This window comes from Loxodonta africana, chromosome 12 (genome assembly GCF_030014295.1).
Source record: "Loxodonta africana isolate mLoxAfr1 chromosome 12, mLoxAfr1.hap2, whole genome shotgun sequence".
Lineage (NCBI taxonomy): Eukaryota > Metazoa > Chordata > Mammalia > Proboscidea > Elephantidae > Loxodonta > Loxodonta africana.
This window is the reverse complement of record NC_087353.1, coordinates 102455284-102475220: the sequence shown is the minus strand read 5'-3', so window position 1 is coordinate 102475220 and position 19937 is coordinate 102455284. Positions and strand designations below refer to the sequence as shown.

Below are 19937 nucleotides of genomic sequence, written 5' to 3'. Positions count from 1 at the left end.
GTGCCTTTCATTTCTTGAGTTGATAAAATAGCCAGTGGGAAAGGCAGTCTCTTCTTTCTGTGGACATAACTGTAGTGTCTAATTTATTCTTATTGCAGAGACAGCTTGAGGAGTTTATTTGGTTTGTGTCTTAGGTCAGTGGGTAAGCGCTTTTTTGTGTTCTGTGCAAACCTGCAGGGTAGCTCGGTTTTATTTGTACAAATATGATGCTAATAGAAAGGAACTCCTGTCCAGATATAACCTGAAATAGCCATCTGGGGTGAAGGGAAGGAGAGAGGGGGCCCATGTGCAGGGTCCCAGGCCGGAGCTGTGTAAACAAGCCCCAAGACTTAGAAACCTTTCCACGAAACCCGTATACATGTCTCTTTCAGTGACAGAACACTTGCCATATTTGCTAACGGGAATCTCTACCTTTTGCTCTTGTGGGTATTTATAGGTGCTGTCATTACCCGTTAATATTTATTGAATCACATGGACAGAACATACAGAATTCAGAGTCTGTAGTGTCTGTTCAGTTTCTTATTTTTTAAGGTCAGAAAGGTATCATTCTCTGCTGCTTGTCACCTCTGAAATAAAATGGTGGAGATAGTTCTAGAGAAAAGCCAAAGTTTTTATTTCCGTCTAGGTTTTTATTGTTGATTTGAGTCCTTGGGAAAGAGTTCAGTCATTTGACATAACACAGAACCTTTCGCAATTATGCTTTGGAGGGGAAGTGGACGTGAGTAGACTTCTATAACAAGACAAAACTAAAGTGTAATTAATTTTTTTCAAACAAAAGCCATAATCCTGACACACACAAATAAGGCTCTAATGCCCTGTTGTTGGGGCTTGGGAGTAGGATTAGAGCCAAGGGACTCCAGGGCTGTTGCCAATTGCAGATTGGCTGCGTTTGGAAGGTCACTTGTTCACCAAGCCTCAGTTTCCTCACTCATAAAATGAAATGAGCGATGCCTGCTGTGTACGGTTATTAGGAGATCAAGTGAGATGATAATTGTAAACTCTTTAAACTGTTGCAAATTCTCAATGCTGAGTTGCTATACACATATTAGTGGTTTTGAAGCTTTATACTCAGAAATAGACTCTTCTGTAAGTCATGTCTAGTTCTCAAATAAAGACCACATTGGAACAAAAGAACTTGAACGGGTGCTTACAGAGAAAACTCACAAAGATATTCAGAGGGGTTGTATAACTTCATCTGGCAGAAAAACTTCTACTGAATTATGTATTCTAAGCTATGATTTTTGAGCCTTCTGGATGTACTAAATAACCTCCCAGGATAATAACATGGAAGAGGTTGAAGGGACCTAAGAGGTTATCCAGTGGAGGACCCTAAATTATGAATAATGAAATAGACTGGTCTCCGCCCTCGAGGAGCCAGTTAGAATTAATTAGAGAAAGGAGGAAACAATTATTTATGGAGTGCAGAGGTGGATGTGCACCCCTCTGTAGATGACTGAATGCCTCTATGTCTCAAATACCAGTTTCTGCGACCTTGGGAGAAAGTTAACAGAATTATTGCTCGAGTAATAATTACTTCATAGTTCTCTAGAAACCTACCAGAACCACTTGAAAAGCTTGAGCCATAAAAGGACTGCCTCCCAGCCATATACCCTTTCCAATATGTAGTATCAAACTGTATTTATATTCAGAGCCATATCACACGAATTTTGCCAGGGATTGCTTTTCTTGCCACTGAATAGTCCTAAGCATTATCTTTCATAAAATTGTTTCCTGTCTGGTGAGTGGACAGAGTGTGCCTTCTGTCTGTGTCTGTGTGTGTTATCTTGTTTTCCTAAACATACCACTCTGAGAAGTGGTTCCTCACTCTGAGCTATCACCCCTGCTTCTACAACAGCACAACCAGCCCAAAACCAAAGTCAAACAAAGTGTTCTCTGCTGCCTGTTAATGCAGATCTCGGTTCTTAGGAGCCAGAGCTAGAAGGGTGGTCTTCCGTTTTGGCCCTTTGTGTCTGAAATCACATCAAGAATTCCCCTCTTCTCTTTTGGGGAAGATTAAGTGAGAGAGGGGGTATTCAATCTGGAATGGCATGAAAGAGAGGAATGGAGAACTCTTTCTTGGCCCGTAAGAATCACCTTCATTTGGCTTTCCATTTCACCTGTGCTTAATTCCATTTCACTTTGTTAGGAAAGTGAAATGAATGGATATATTGCCTCTTTTCTTAAGTAAATTAAAAATCCCCAAGGGCCCAAGTTCCCATCACTTTCTCTGTTTTCTTCTTTATGATGGCAGTGGAGGCCCAGAGCAGGTCTCCATCCCCAAATGAAAGCTGGAACACCTTTCTCTGTTCTTGGAGGTGAAGGAAGTAATCCTAAACTTCTGACATATACTATAAACAGTAACTACAACAGTACCTGAACACTTCGAAAGATATTGGCCATTTAAAATGAAAGTGCAATAGTATGTCGGTGGCTGGGGAAGAGAAGAAGTTGGGGGAAATTTTGAGGTTAAGTGTGCCTTATTACTAATCTGCACAAAATATCTGGAAATAAAGAGTGTTCACCAGCCAATCAGGGTCCTTGTCTGGGAATTTCTGGATGACAGTGTCAACCATTCTTCATTTTTTTTTTTCTTAATAGGGAGGCATTGGGACCTGGCAAATGGTATTTTGACCCTGATAAAAAGCTGCAAGGAGTATGGCGAGACCTGGTATTTTCCCATCAGTACTGTTCATTTTCTTGGTGTCTCTTGAACTTAATATGGTAAATGGTTACCTCTTTAGACACCTGAAGGAGCCCTGGTGGTGCAGTGGTTAAGAGCTCAGCTGTTAACCAAAAGGTTGGCAGTTTGAACCCACCCAGCGGCTCCATGGGAGAAAAGATCTGGTGATTTGCTCCCGTAAAGATTACAGCCTGGAAAACCCAATGGGGCATTTCTGCTCAGACACATGGGATGACTATGAGTCGAAATCAACTCAACTGCACTCAGTAACAAAAACTAGGCATCTTGTTCATCGCCTCTTTATTAACTAGGGTAATAGCAATGGTTTTGCTCAGTTCTCCAGGATGTAGTGAGGGGGTATAACTACATAATAGGTTTGAAAGTTCTTGGGTGGAAATCTGAACGGAAGAGAGAGAGATGGAGTAGTGTGGTGAATAGCCTGGTGCAACAACCTCTAGATTGAGAGAAACTCTTTATGACATCCTCATTTCGTTATTTCATCTTTTGAAAAACAGCTTACTGTGTGCCTTCTACTTGTAGGAATTTAGGATGAAAAAGTGATAGCCGCTGTTCCCTGTGGAGCTAAATGAGTAGTATCAGCAAGACCCAGTTACTACTTACTTTACTACAATGTAATAAGTACATTAATTAATTAGCCCCTCTTTCATCTTTTACATGGACTACCTAGTCAAATAATGAATAAGGGCTAATGAAAAGGGGTATCACTAGGATTATATATCCTCTTAAACGTGTGGGTGCTGCCTCAGGGGGTTAGATTTGAGTCGGTGCAAAGCAATGGCAATTTGAGTGCTCTGCTTGCCCTCTTCAACCAGCAAACCAGGCTCTGCCCCTCGAGAGGCCTGAGAATTGTCAGGAGCTCACTTTCTCTCCTGGTTTCCATTATGCTTTCTTCTGTTGTGTGGTTCCTTCCCCTTCTGGACTGGCCCTTTGTGTAGTTATTGCCGTAAGCCCTAGCTGATGAGATTTTCTGCCTCAGTCATGCTGTGCTCGGCTTTCAGAATGTTGTTGTTATGGAGGAGTTAATTTTTTTTTTTTTTAAGATTTCCTTTTCGTCATGCTGTATTTCTCAGATTATCTGGAGGGACTGTAATCCAATTTTAGGAATCCTTCAGGGCTAAAAGCCTAAACTGTTTTAAGCAATAGCATCTGGTTCCCAGGGACTGAACCACTTTGAGCGTGTTAAGGTCTAGCAGCAGCCAACTCTCAATTATCTATGGGAATGGGAGACTGCTGGGATGCTTTCAATTCACAGAGTATGCAAAAATCTCACTTAGACTGATAGTTGTGATCTCATCCCTTAACCTAAACCCAGGCATGCTGCTCAGGGGCCAGTTTGGTGTCTTTTTTTTTTTTGCTCCTCTGACAGTGGCTCTGTACTTCTCACAGGTGTTCTTATACACTGAATTTATCTGTACTTGATCGCACTTTTTAAAACCTTTTTTTTCCCCTCTCCTTTTGGATTTCCTTAAGTTATATGTATCGTCATGCATTGAATATACCTTAATAAGTGCCCTCAATTTTTTTTAAATGTTTCTGGAACAGTAAAAATTTGTTTTGTCTCTTCGCTTTTTGATTAAAGTGCTAATGAGCAGGGGTGTGGATAGACAGTAATCACAGTATCTGCAATAAAGACAAGAAACCTTTGCAAAAGCTAGCGCCAGAGGAATTAAGAATTGACTGTTAGAAGGGAAAAAAGCACAGTGTGAACTTGACCTCATCTCTGAGCCTGAGGGAAGGCCGGGGGACTGTTTGCTCCTCAGCCGGATGGAGGCATGAGCAGTCAGAGCTGAGTTGTCACCAATGGCAACTTCATGGCCACATTACTTCAGTCCTTCCAGAATGTGTTCATCCCTTTGCGTGAAGAATCTGAAAGATGAGTGCCTTAGCTATATATATGTATATAACTTTTTTGAGGCTTGTTTTTATATGTCATATGATTCACTTATTTCAGGCATATATATAGTGTTTTTTTTAAGTAAATTTAGCAAGATGTGCAACCATCAAATAAATAACTTTTGAAAAATATTGTATTTTTGGTGGAAGTATACACAGCAAAACAGGTTCCCACTCAACAGTTTCTGTACATAATGTTCAGTGACATTGGCTACATTCTTCACATCGCATCAATATTATTACTTCCATTCTGGTTGTTTCATTCCCATTGACTTAGTCTCGCTATCCCTCCACTCCTCTTCAGTGCTTGAGAGTAATTGTTGTCCATTTGGTCTCATATTTTTTTAAAAGATCGCAGTATTCAAGGACGGCGTTCTTTACTTCTTGAGCTAACCTGCTATTTAGCTAAAAAGTAACTGCAGGGGATAGTTTGGGTTCAGGGTTTAAAGAGTATGTCAGGGCAATAACCTCATTGATTCCCCATCTCCATAGGTTCAGTAAGTCTGGATTTTTTGAGAATATGAAGTTTTGTCCCACATTTTATTCCCTCTCTATCAGGATCCATCTTTTGTGACCCTGATCAGAATGTTCAGCAGTGATAGCCGGGCACCATCTAATTCTTCTGGTCTCAAGGTAGTGGAGGTAGTGGTTTATGGAGACACTTGGTCCTCTAATCCAGTCACTTCTCTGATCCTCAGGTTTGCTTCTGAAAGATGGGTTCCTTTGGATGGGTGAGGAATGCATTCTGTTTCTTGATAATGATAATATATGCCACTTGTGCGTGATGGCAAGGGCTGCCATTTTTAAAAACAGCTTTATCGAGGTATGGTTGTCATAAAGTAAACAGCACAGACTTAAAGTATACATCCTGTGATATTTTGACACGTGTATACACCCATGAAGCCATCACCAAAATCAAGATAATGAATATGTGTATACCCCAAGTCTCCTCGTGTCCCGGTGCAACCCCTTCTTCACCCCTTTGTTATTGTTAGCTGCGGTGGAGTTGGCCCCCGACTCATGGCTACTTCATGCACAACTGAGCAAATTACTGCCTGGACCCGTACCATCCCCACACTAACCTGCTTTTTGTCACTCCTGATTAGTTTACATTTCCGTGAATTTTATATAAATGGAATCATACAGAATGTACTCTGTCTGGTTTCTTTTACTCAACATAATTATTTTGACATTCGTTTATGTTGTAGTGTGTATCAATAGGTTATTCCTTTTTATTGCTGTGTAGTATGCCCTTGAATAAGGTTATATACTACAGTTTAGCTGCTCACCTGTTGATGGACATTCGGGTTGTTTCCAGTTATTACAAATAAAGCCGCTGTGAACATTCATATGTAAGTCTTTCTATGAACATGTGCTTTTTTTTGTTCTCCTTGGGGAAATACCTAGGAGTAGAATGGTTAGATGTATGGTAGGTGTATCTTGAACTTTTAAAGAAATTGCCACTGTTTTCCAAAGTGGTCGGACCATTTTACATCCCTAACAGTTGTGTGAGGGTTTCTCCACCCTCTTCGCTGCACGTGGTGTGGTCATTCTCTTTTGTTCCAGCCGTTCTAATACGTATGTAGAGGCATCTCATGGTGGTTTTAATTTGAATTTCCCTAGTAACCACTGAGTTAAACATGTTTCCATGTGTTTATTTGCCATCCATGTATCTTCTTTTTTGAAAATGTCTTCTTTAGTGAAGAATCTATTAAAAACTTTGCCCATCTTTTAAAATTTAGTTTTGAGAGTGCTTTATATATTCTGGGTTAAAAAAAAAAAAAAGAGACTTTTGCAGATATTTTCCATTCTGTGGCTTGTCTTTTAATTTTCTTAACAGTGCCTTTTAAGGAGCAGAAGTTTTAAGTTTTGATGAATCCAGTTCGCAGTTTGTTCTTCGGTGGGTCATGGCTTTTGGTATCGTATCTAAGAAATCTTGGCATAACCCAAGGTTACGAAGGGTTTCTCCTAGAAGCTTTATAGTTTTAGGTCTTAAATTTAGGTTCATCATACATTTTGAGTTACTCTTTGTATTTGGAGTGAGATATGAATCAAAATCCATTTTTTACATATGGATATCTAATTGTTCTATTTGTTAAATTAACCATTCATTAAAAATACTATTTCTCTACAAAGTTGCCTTTGCACTGTTGTGCAAATCATTTGTCCATATATGTGTGGGTCTATTTCTGGATTCTCTATTCTGTTTCCTTGGTCTGTTTTTCTGTCTTTACACCAGTATAGGGCTTCCATGAAATGGGTTTAAATGTGATGTGAAAATAGCAGTACAGGCCTTGGTTGTTCTTCATCTAACAAACTTTAAAATATATTAGCTCCTCGATGTGCCTCTTACCCTAATTAAACAGCCTGTGTTGGGGATCCTTTCTTGGCTATTTCTGACAGGTGGCAGAATGTCTAGCACATAGTAGGCATTTTGATTTTTGTGTTGTAAAGATGTGAAAAGTAGAGATTGATTTTTGAATTAAAAAATTCTGGATTGGTTTCTGAATGCCATACTGACTACTTTGTAAATTCTTATGGAGTCCTCTACTTAGAAAAAAGTCCAGATACTGAAGGTTTGTTCATAAGTCCATTTGTTCCTAAAGTCCAAAATGGGGGACCAATGTGAACCCATCTATATAATGTTTTAAAAGAGCTGTAATACATGTTTCCTTTCTAGTTTTTCATTTCTTATCATCACTGTAAGAGAAACGACAGAATCAATGTTTGTAAAACCGTTCAAAATCAAGTGCAACACAATAAACCAACAACGGACTTGACAGGTTAAAATGACAGCACACAGTCATTAATGTCATTTGATTGTGATTGGCAGAGCACCTTTTCTTTTTCTCCTGGCTTCTTTGTTGTTTTCTCTGTAAGTCCTTGAGATCAAATAGCTAACAATTTTTTGTTTAAATTGTATAGTCTTCACTCTTTGTCACACAGATGCACACACTTTGGTATACACATGCAGACACACATACCACAGATGCTTTGAAAGTGATGGCGTTGGCCTCAGATTAGTTGGTTTGAAAATCAGACGGAGACTGTCTCTCTAAAACCCATTTCATGCAAGGCAGGCAAATTGTGCCCTCATTTTCCATTGTCTCTGGCTTCATCTGTAATCAGCAAATGGAGCCCTGCAGCCCACACCGTTTCATCTGCAATTTGTTGCTCTCCTCTGGTTTGCACAACACTGAACCATCTCATTTTGAAATTCAAGAGTTGCAGAGGAAGCCTTTGGTGGCAGACAGTAATTTGGAGGAGGGAAAGTCAACAGCAAGATCACCGATTTGAAGAAGGCTAGGTGCTCAAGGAAATTGCTTTGGTTAGTCAGTCTCTGAGCTGCTCAGCGTGCGCTGGCCGTGACCCTGCCCTCCTTTACGGTGACCTAAAAATCACGTAATTTCAACCATTCGAGAAGCCTGTTCCCATCTGTTGTGCATGGCTGTGCACTTAGCCCCTTTATTCCCAGCAAATATGTCTCAATCTTTTTACTTTCCCTCACAGCCAGCCTTTGTTGGTGACTGGCTGGCTGGCTTCCTTGCCTTTTTCTTTTCCCCTTGCTTCTTCTGTCGTTGTCAAATGAATGACTTAAAACATTTTTTCTAGCTCTCTGCCTTATCTTTTCACCACAACCCTCTGCCCCTTTCTTCTCCCAGTGCTTGTTTGCTAAATGGGGCACAGCCATTTTACTTTTTAAAAGTGCTGCAAGTAATTCTGGTGGACAGCTTTCTTTGGAAATGGCTAGCCTAGACCATGGCCGACTAATGAATGAATAGTCCTTTGGAAATTGTCATTTATTGATCCAAGAAGGCATTTGATAAACCAGACGATTTTCCGCTCCATATTGTAGTAGTACTGTGGAAACTGCCAGTGTCTTTAAGGTGATTACTGAGTTGCCTCTACATGTACTTTGTGCTCCCCTCTCTCTTTTTCCTTCCCACAGCCTCCAGAGTTGAGGCTCTCAGTGTTGGTTGGAGTTAAGATGATTGTACTGCCGTTGCTGAGTTGACGGCGGGCTGGATCTGCACACGTGCCACCACCAGTTGCCGTCGAGTCCGTTCCAACTCATGGCATGTCAGGGTGGAACTGTGCTCCGTAGAGTTTTCAATAACTGATTTTTTGCCAGTAGATCAACAGGCCTTTCAAGACACCTCTGGGTAGACTTGAACTTCTGAACCTTTCATTTAGCAGCCGAGTGTGTAGTCCTTATACACAAACACATGTATGTAATCATGTATACAACTGTTCTGAATGCTGATAACGTCAGTGGTTTGTAATCAATTTGTCCTTGATTCTCAGTGCTAATAGTGGGCGGTTTTTGTCATTACCCCCTCAAGACAGGCAGTGAGAAGATAAATGATTATTTTACTTTATCCGTAGTAAAACAAATACCAAACCCACTGCCGACAAGTCCGTTCCGACTCATAGCAACCCTATAGGGCAGAGTAGAACTGCCCCATAGGGTTTCCAAGGCTGTCAGTCTTTATGGAACCCGACTGCCACATCTTTCCCCCGAGGAAGAGCTGGTAGATTGGACCTGCTGACCTTTTGGTTGGCAGCTGAGTGCTTTAACCTCTGTGCTGCCAGGGCTAGCTGTCAGTAAGTGCACATAGAGGAAATGGACAAACACAGTGGCTTGGCTTATTAACAGTTTATACCAAAGGGTTTATAAAGTCACTTATAAATAAAGCCATGTCTTTGAAAGAATATATAAACCTCTTACCTAATAAAAACTTTTTAAAGATTCTTCATTTTCCCTTACTTCTTAAGCCACCCCTCAGCACATACTTTGATCTCCTCTTTCTCCCCTTCCCACACCCTCCAGAGCTGAGAATGTCCGTGTGGATTGGTGCTGAGATGATCGTACTGCTCCTCCTAAGACTTCGGTGGGCCTCTTGCAAGCTGATGTCGCGGCATGGGGTCCATTTGCTCTGTGTAGCTGTTCTACAGCGCAGTGAAATGCCTTGATTAATATGCTACGTGAAAATAAAATGGATTTGGAAAAAATCATACCATACTCATAAATATTAATTCACATTTGTATGGAATGGCACATAATTTTCAATATACTTTGGAGGCACCTTCAGTATGAAAGAAGACCTGGTTCGCAAAGAGAATGGCATAATTTTTTTTAAAGCAGAGCTGATACATTATTAAATATCATTTGTTTATTAATCTGATCATCTGCATGCGTACAATGCGAGGCAGTAGGTGGTTGTGTGACAAAGAAAGGATTTTTTTACCCTGTAGGGAATTTATTTATTACCTTTGCTACTGTAGAGTCGCTTCCACCTCACAGTGACCCTACAGGACAGAGTAGAACTGCCCCAAAGGGTTCCCAAGGCTGTAAATCTTTACAGAAGCGGACTGCCATGTCTTTCTCCCCCGTATCATCCTTAAAAGAGTACAATTTATAATGTTACATAGAGGCGGCCCACACTGAAACTCACCTGGGTCCTTCTGCTAGAGCTGCTACTGTTCTGAGGGTCTTTTCATGATAGCTGACTACTTTGGTTAGATGTTAGGCTAAACACAGTGTATTCTGAGTTGAGCAGATGTCTGACGTGACTATGGTAGTGGACACTGGATGAAGGAATTCAATCCAGTAGACATTTATTGCACATTTACCATATGTGAGAAATAGCGTACAAGGGTCTGGGACTGTGCAGTCGAGGGCCATGTGCAAGTGTGTCCATCCGAGCGTGTCGCTAAAGCACGACTCTACCACATCCTCGTTGCCTCAGAAGAGCTGCGCTCCACTGGCAGAGGTAGTAGCAGCTAGAGCGAAACCAGAAGCCACTCACTTGCCTCGTAAGATTGGTATCTTTGATGTCTTCTTGCTCCAGGGGTAAGGTCTCTTCCCCATTTCTGGGCGGCTTGTTGTTGGCTGTGAGCCTTCACACGTGCCCGCAGTTCCTGGGAGGCTCCTCACCTCCTGCTTCTATTGGCTTTTCTTCCTTGCTTCGCTGTGTGTTAGAGTCAGCTGTGCTTTACCGATTTGGGTGTTTTAACTATTTCCTGATGTCCGTTCTGATGCCTCCCCCGCCCGCCCCCGTAATCTCATTTTATTTATATTTAGGAAGCAAATATTGCTAGCATTTATTTAGCAAATACATAGATATATTGACCACCTTCTAATTGCCTGGCCTGTGTGATAACTACTGGGGTTGCTGAGATGAATGATATTTCATCTTTGCTCTGTTCACATTCTTTCAAGGGATCATGCTACCAGCTGCCTCAGGGCCTTTGCACAAGCTGTGCGCTCTGCTCAGACTTTCAGATCTAGGCCAGGCTGTCATTTTCTTAGCCCCAACCCCTTCCCCTGGACCAGATCCTTTCTCACAGCTTTAGCACCCTTTACCTTTAGAGCAGTTTGTTCAGTTTGTAATTCCATATTTGTCTGGTTTGATTAGTATTTGTCCCTCAAATGCTAAGCTTTGTAAGGGTGGGGAGTTTTTCTCCCATATCATTCTGTAGACAGTACTAAGTTTGGGATATACTGGGCACACAAAAAAATATTTGTCGAACAAGAGAATGCCTGAGAACAGAGTGCATTGCCTTATTAGAAAAGTCTCCCCAAGTGGGCGGTTCTACAAGTAGGGCCAAGAGTCCCTGAACTAGACAACAGAGGGCATGGAAAGGAGGGCTTTTGAGGCCAAGGCAAAGCAGGAGTTAAAGGCCTAAGGTCCTGAACAGACATAGCTGGTTTGTGGAAAGACATAGAGGCTCACTGTGTAAGGCGAGTGGAACGTTCTGAGATACCGGAAAGCTGTAGAATAGGTAATTGTCCTGAGAATATTGGATTTGAAGGGGATGAAAGAGAGAGTGGTATTTTGAGGAGAAACGTGTAAAGGGAAAGTTTATTTTGGTTATATTTGATTTTTTTTTTTTAATAATTTTTATTGAGCTTTAAGTGAACGTTTACAAATCAAGTCAGTCTGTCACGTATAAGCTTATATACACCTTACTCCATACTCCCACTTACTCTCCCCCTAATGAGTCAGCCCTTCCGGTCTCTCCTTTCGTAACAATTTTGCCAGTTTCTAACCCTCTCTACCCTCCTATATTTGATTTTTAAATGTGGATTTAGGACTGCATACACAGAGAACCCCATCTGTGCTGGGGTGAGGTTCCATGAAGGAATTTTTATAGTTTGAAGCGAATCATATCCACTCACAAATGACTGAATGCCAAACCATTTTTACTTAAGCGTGTAATGTGTACAAGATTTCTCAGGGTTCAGAGGACATTGACATCTCTCAGGTCATATGATGTTCTCAGAGGTGCAGCTGCATTTTGCTAGAAGGGCTGAGTTGTAGTGACTTATTCTAAGTCTTGTAATGAGGAATGGTGGTGCCAGGACTTGAACCTTGGTGTTGTGGTATCTCAGTGTGTCCTAAGCTGGCCCTGTGGCCCTGGATGCTTCCCCTGCAGTGTCTACAGATGCCGCTTCCCACCCCAGGACATCAGTTGCTTATCTCCTCCGCTTCCCCTCTCCTCGGCCTCACACAGGAGTAATGAAAACGTGCTGTTGATCACGGTGATGATATCACTGTTACATTTTGCAAAGAAGAAGGGAATTAAGGATACTCAGAGGAAATGTGGTAAAAATACAATGCATTAAGGAAACGTTTTAATCATGTGAATTGACAGTTTCTTACTTGCTGGCTCACATCCACTTGGCCCTGTTATGTTAGCCTTGTGTTATTTCTTTAGAATCAAATGTGCACTTAGTACTGCTTTTGTGAAACGTCATTGATGAACCAACTTGGAAAGTGAACCTTCTCAAGGAGTGTCATTGTGCCAGACCCAGTACAGAATCAGACAGAAAGCCACTATCCCAGGCTGTAGTGAAATCACTGTTAGTGGACAAGTACTTGGTGTTTTGTTGAATTTTCTGTCCAATAAGAATCCAAAAAAAAGGAAAAAAACCCAAACCCATTGCCTTCTAGTCGATTCCAACTGATAGGACAGAGTAGAACTGCTGCCCCACAGGGACTCCAAAGCTGTAAATCTTTGTGGAAGCAGACTGCCACATCTTTTTCGTGCAGAGTGGCTGGTAGGTTTGAACCGTCGACCTTTCAATTAGCATCCGAGTACTTAATCACTGTACCACCAGGGCTCCTCATGCAGTAAGAAAAGAAAGTATATATTTGTGGTGGCACAGTGGATTCAGAAAAATTGAGAGCCATGTTTCTTAGTTTTAGGTATTGTCCTATCCCACTTGCCTCCCTTTTTTTGTCTTTCTTTCTAGTAACTTCATTTAGCCTGTGTTTTGGGTCTGACCCTAGATACCTGTGTAACCACCACGTTCTTTTTCTTTGTTTCTACAGAAAGATGTAGCACTTAAGCCTCAGGAACGTGTGGAGAAACGCCAGACCCCTCTGACCAAGAAGAAACGAGAAGCACTTACCAACGGCTTGTCCTTTCACTCAAAGAAGAGCAGACTCAGCCACCCCCATCACTACAGCTCGGACCGAGAAAATGATCGCAATCTCTGCCAGCACCTTGGGAAAAGGAAGAAAATGCCCAAGGGACTCAGACAGGTGAGGACGTTTGGGCTTGTGCTTTTCTATGGCTTCCAAGCCCCTTTCTCAGGTGCTTGTCCCTCCGTGGTTCTTCCTAACAGGTGGAGAAGATCTCCTTAATGGGATGCAGAGCCAGCTTCCCTGGAGAGCTGTGCGGTTGCTTGAACTCTGAGTGCACTTGCCTAAAAAGCTACACAGCCAGCTTGCAGCTTTTTGTTTTTGTTTTTTAATGGATTGTAACTTCCGTGTGGGACCCTGTGAGTCTGCCGTGCTTTGTGAAACAAAGGTGATGGTGACGCTACTGGCTGATAGGGCAGACTGAAGTCTTTATGACTGCCAAGGTAAACTAGCTTGTAGGACGAATGGAACATGCAGGTTGGACCACATACCCCGTGCATCTCAAGGTTCTGAGATGCTAAAAATGGTTATCTGCGTGCAAACTGCGTGGCCTAAGATTTCTGTTTTCCAGGGAAACTCTGCTGTTGTGACATGGAGGCGAACAGTGACGAAGAAATGAATTTGCCTTTGGTGCCCTCATTGGTCTCCATCGTTGTGATCTGCCGATTGTATGAAAGCCTGGTAGTGGGGCTTACTGGCCTGTTAATAATTGGGTTTTGGTGAGCCGCAAGAAAATACAGTGCTTGGCACTGGGGAGCCTTTCTGCCTGTGGAAGTCCCTGCCCGAGATAGATTAATAATGAGAAACGGAGCTGTTCATAGCAGTTTCTCTGCACAAATCCGGGGGCTTCAGTGCCTGCTGGGTTACCTGTGTCCTGGCTATATTTTGTTTGTTTTTGGTGGGACCAGTGGATGGGATTGACTGTCATTTGAGGGCAGAGAGGAAGGGAGCGTGGTTCACAGAGCAGGTGCTGGTAATTAAAACTGAACAGGTAATTTCTGGTTTGCAGATGTTTCTTGAGGAGGGAAAAGTTCTGGGATCATGACTTAAGACCTGATGAGCGACAATCCTTAGGGGGTCAGACCTCATAATTTGTAGTTTTAGAAAGCGTCCTAATTGATAAGAGTCAGCCTGGTATGAGAATCACTATTATGAAGTTATCAGGAGTGTGTTTTGAGGATGATTTTTGGGTAAAAAATAGGAAGGGCCAGTAAGATCTAGTGGGAAGTTTGGTGTGAGAGTTAAATGTGATGGGTGATAAAGGACATGCCCCTGAGGAAATATCTGCAGTGATAGGTTTCAGCATGGACTCAGAAGGATCCCAGGGCCATGTCCCCAAATATGACAAACAGGGCAGTGTTTCCGAAGGTACATGTGTGTCATGAAATGCGAGAGGGGGGTTATCTTAGTAACAATTAATGTGTACCTAATGCACAATGTGTTAAAATCATTCAGTGAGGGACTGTGTAACCTGTAAATCCTCACAACCCTGCCTAGTAGGAAAGATCAGTATTACTTCACAGATGTGGAAAATGGAGCTCGAAGACAAAGTGACTTGCCTAGGCCACTTAGCAGTGAATAACAGAGCCAGAGATTAGACCTGGATCTCTGTTAACTCCAGAACTTACTCCACTGTCTTTGTATTTTCTGCCTCCTTTGTTTGAGTTAAGAATTGGCCATGAAGAAGAGAAAGAGAACTCTAGGTCAGGAAGCCTACAAGCATTTCTGGAAACTACATGAGTACTTTGGTCAGAGGGAGTAATTTTGGTCATAGAAATGGCCTGTGAAGGCACAAGAAGAAACAAGCAAAGTTCTTAAATCAGAGAACAAAGAAGAGATCAAAAAATGGAAAACAACCAAATTTGGATGAAGATTTTTTGCGGGGAACGAGAGGGAGAAGAGATTTGGTTCTACAAAAGGTGGTAGTATTTGTGACTTATAATGCTTGCCTGTCCCTGAGACGTGTGTAAGAAAAGTAATTTGTCCCAAGGGAGGAGGTTGCAATGTAACAGCTACATCGTCCTGGGGTCTCTTTCCCAGCAGGGTCGGGGGGAGGCTGCTTATCCCTTCAGACAAGAAGCTGGATTCAGTTATGAGCCAGTGGTAAGTGTGAGTCCTCACCATTGAATCTCTCTTACTCCTAGACCTGACTTTTCTGTTGTCTGTCCCCAATATTCTTCTTTCTGCTTTGTGAAACACAGGGTCCTCAGGTGAAAGGTTTTATGATCATAGAAGAAGACCAGCACTTGTGTGTCCCCAGTTAGAATAATTTTTGGTCCTAATGGTCACCCTCCTGGTGCTAATGGTATTTGAAGTCAAAGCCATCCTTGTTATAGGAAAAATACTTGAAAAGCCAGTTATTTTGACTTGGACTTCATGAATCATGGAGAAAGAAAGGATGCCTCATATCTTTAGCCTATGTGAGGGTTTTAAAAACAAGTGGTGTTCCCTTATCAGTGTTGATGCCCGTATACCACTATCCAAATCAAGTGTTGTATTTCCATTAGGAAGGGAGGCAGAAGTTGTTATTCAAAATAAGGCCAAATTACTTTTTACAGTTATCCCAGAATCACATGGGCTATTCTGAATCGCTGAACCAGTCACCGTCTGGTGCTGCTTGTCTCTAAAATGAGGGGTTTGGACTAAATTTCTCAGACTTCCCCCTTTGAGTTCCATGGGTCTCTACAGTTATGAATAACACAGAAAAATTCAGCGTTGTAAAGGAAGACTGTAGTAGGTCTGAAGGTAATTTTGTTTTAGAGTCTGCAATCAATAGTCTCTGTGAAGACATTGAAAGGACAGCAGTAAGAGGCATCCCTGATGAGAGGGAGAGACACAGTTAGTCATGGGTCAGCCTAGATAAGTGCCATCTGTTGTGTGATCGTTGTAAAAGGTTACACACTAGTGTTTCAATGGCCACAGCAGGTTTGCCCTAAGAATATTTGAGATTGTGTTCCTGTGAACCTAGCTGCCTGTACACGCCACACCTACTTTTTCTCCTGCCATTGCCTTTTAATGGATAAATCCCTGAATCTGACTGTCTTAGCTGGGAGGGGCCGGTGCATTCAGAGTGGAAGGATTTCTAAATTAATGGGTTGTAGTCTAAGCCCTTATTGAAGGAGTTCTAATCGGCAGAACGACCGATGAAAGGGGCCAGTAGGAGGTGAGAATGAAGTCTTTATTTCTGACTTGGTGAGAGTGGATTAGGTTTGCATCTTATTAGGAAACAGTACTTCCTGAGCTGGCAACTTAAGGCACAGCTTTCCTGTAATTATGGGAAGATGTTACTCCTTAGTGGAGAGGAAATAATAGGATTGTTTTTTATACCGGAGAATCCATTGAGGACAACTAACCTTTATACTGTGAGGGTGCAATTATATACTTTTATAAGAGCAGTGTGTAGTTTTAACAGCAAACCACTTTTTCCTTCACTTGACTGATCATAAAACCTCGATTCTCGTGATTTTGTTCCATACTGTCAAACAAACGCTTCTCAGCTAGCACTTAGCCACCCCAGTGGAACTTATTTGTTGGATTATGTTTTTAGGTATAAATACATACTGATGTAGGTGCTGAGCTGGCAGCTGTCGTAGAAAATGATTGCACTTTTTTAATATGGTAAATTTGAATATTCTCTTTCATTCCCAAAGGGGTTTTAAAAAAAAAAATGTAGAAAGGAACAAGTCAGCTGTTGTAGAAAATAATACATGTTATCCTGACCTCTTAAAGATTATATTTGTCCTGCATAGAACTAGTTGCTCATGCGCATAGAACTAGTTGCTCATGCACATAGACATTATATAAAAACAGTTTACAATCTTACTAGTAAGGATAGGGCAGGATATTTTTTTTTTTTTCCTGATGAGACTTGGAAGTAGGGGGGAAAAAGAGGCTACACAGGCCTTGTCCCCGAGGAGCTTTGTATTTGGTCTGTATCTGGGAGGCTGAGTCACGATGAAGTCATATTTTGCCAAACCTACTAGCCAAGTTATGACTTCCTCGGAAGCATTTTGGGAAAATGTAACCCCTCCTAGGGCATTAAAGTTTGTGTTCTTCCACTATAATTAACTTCTAGACTGTGGGGAATGCTTTAAAAGTTTAGTACTTTGTAGTTTAAAAAAAGGGTTTGCAAATAGACCTGCAGTGAGGAGAAGTTCAGGACCCTCAGGTACTGCCTAGGACTGGATTTTTCTGAATGGAGATTGTAGGCTGTTGTTTCTGTCTCTTTTATGAACTGAACCAGCGGTCATAAACTTAAGTGAACAAGGAGGCATTTTCAGGTCACATGAACTCTTCCGACTAACAGACACCAGAATGGATCATCAAAGGAAATTATTCTGTCTCCGTCTGTACTGAGTTGTAGGAGCCAAAAAGCCGTTCATCTAAGGGCAGACTTTCCCAGAGAAAGGCAACCTATTGAGATTAGTTCCAGTGATTGGAGAGCACTATTTGAGAGGAAAATTTAAAGAGTTGGTGAATACTTCAGGGGTCTGCAGGTAGACTGTCACCTTGCTGGTGTGAATGACTTGTGTGGGAATGCTGAATGTGGTTTAAAAATGTTTATGCAGATTATCTGGGTAGGTAGTGCTTGTAAGAGGTGGACAGTCCAGTGCGGTAAAGCACACATTTGGTGGAGGATTTGTGTTTAACACTGTAAATTGTAGATATTACAAACATGACTAATTTCTAGGGAGAAGAGGGTGATCCCAGTACCACATTTTTTAAATTGGCGCTGTGTTTATGGTGGCTGCCTCTGCTTTTTGTGTTGACATTGCACACTGGCCTTATTTGGAGTCAGTAGTTGTGGTTGTGTAGGAGGGCCCAGGTGATGAAGCCACCCATCCTGGTGGAGCAGAACAATTTTGCTGATGCCTGTTCCCATCGAGAGGGTTCACTACCAAAGGCTGGTCCTTTATTCAGTGGGACTTAACCCAGATTGTCTGAGAAGCTCTCCGTGACATTTGTTACTAGAGAAAATTAACTTGCAAAGGAGGATTTATAATGGAAAACTTTGATTAAACAGACGCAGTTCAAGTCACATTTCTGAAGACCTGCTAATTAGTTTTGGGTGGAAACCCAGGCAGAAATCACATAGGTATTTATCCAGCTTGACTCTAGAGCCTACAGGTTTCTGGAAATCAGCGTTTGAAACACTAATATAATTAGGGGTTGTACTTTATAATGAAAAGATATTTGAGCTTTGCAATGTGCTCTCTCATAAATACATTTGTTATAGTGGTTAAATGCCTGAAGGTATCTTGGGCTAGTATCAAGAAAATGTGAGCCACAGTTAAGTCATTTTTACTTCATACTTCAAAATTTCAAGTTTAATGCGTTAATTGGGATTCGTTTGCTTTTCAAAAAATGTGTAGTCAGGTGAAGGTTACAAACTCAGCTGTTAAATAAATTCTTAAAACAACTTTTCTGTCTTATGAATTTCATGATTTCCCTTTGCCCAAACTACAGAAATTAGAATTTAAAACATATAAGGAAAGATTGAGGAGAAAATTGGCTTATAATCTCTCAGAATCTTGATTTACTCAAATAAGAATAAAATGTCAGTGTTCAGCAAACCAAACCAAACCCACTGCTGTCAGCTATTTCCGACTCATAGTTGACCCTGTGTAGGACAGGATAGAACTGCCCTATAGGGTTTCCAAGGCTGTAAATCTTTACGGAAGCAGACTGCCACATCTTTCTCCTGTGGAGCGGCTGGTGAGTTTGAACCACCGACCTTTTGGTTAGCAGCTGAGTACTTTAACCGCTGTACCACTAGGGCTCGCTTTGCCAATGTTTAGCATCAGGTTATTGAGGAACCCCAATCCAGGCTTATCTGTGTGTGGGAATTAGTTGTATATTATATTGGCGGCATTGGTTTGGTAAACCAGGCACTAATCTAAATACGAGTTATAGGAAGGGTAGTTTTTGTTGTTGTTTTAACTTTCACATTTGAAATAAAGCAGTGGTAGTTTATTTTTCATGTTCTAGAATGTTTTCTTTTGTGACTGCTGATTCCATACATTGTTGTCTGGGATATATTCCATCAGCCCCCAGTGCTGGTAAGAGTGAGTGTAAACATCACTTGAGACAGATGCTAGGAGTGGTATGGCCAGTAGTAAATCATATCTCAAATAACCATTATAATTTTTAATATAAATGTTGTAAAAACTGGCTAGAAAAATATAGAGCATCTTGAATACTACCTCATAAAATAAAACCTACAGAGAGGAAATAGGCTGGATGGGAAAAAAAAAAACTGCAATTAAAAGAATGGGCGATAACTCAGTTAGCTTCAGTGATCCTGTTATATAGAAAGTGTTCCATAAAACAGTGACCTTCGCTAAATCCCAAAGTAGAAACTTGTTATATGTATGTGAGCCCATTACTTTATTAAGGGCCATTTAAACCCTCTCTATCATTAGAGAAGTGAGAAAGGCGAAGTGGCAGGAATGATTCTCAACTCTAGCCGCAACCAGTTCCTCTAAGAGCAGAGATCGAAGGGAGAGGGAGCACACTTCTCTCTTCATAAGGTCTTGCCAGTGTACTTTTTCTTTTTGGAGCATTTTATTGTGCTTTAGGTGAAAATTTACATAGCAAATTAGTTTTCCGATCAGTAATTCATGTACAAATTGTTCCGTGACATTGGCTGCAATCCCCCAATGTGTCAGGACTCTCCGCATTTCCTCCCTGGGCTCCCCATTTCCTTTAGTCCGGTTTCCCTTTCCCTCCCTGCCTTCTCATCTTTGGTTTTGGGCAAATGTTGCCCTTTTGATCTCATAGTGGATTGTTCTAAGGAGCACCTTATTCATGGGTCTTATTTACTTTATAGTCCTATTATTTGGCTGAAAGGTGGCCTCTGAGAGTGTCTTCAGTTTCAAGTTAGAAGGCAGTAGTCTCCGGGGTGCCTCCAG

General features: G+C 41.5%; 1 protein-coding gene across 1 annotated transcript in view; it reads left to right on the top strand.

The window, feature by feature from the left end:
• The window catches only part of AUTS2 (activator of transcription and developmental regulator AUTS2), a 1316048-nt gene that overhangs the window by 322889 nt on the left and 973222 nt on the right, over positions 1-19937 (top strand). Inside the window, exon 2 of the mRNA XM_064296083.1 lies at positions 12934-13146. Within this exon, the coding sequence (XP_064152153.1) occupies positions 12934-13146 (213 nt within the window). The remainder of the gene's footprint in view (positions 1-12933; positions 13147-19937) is intronic.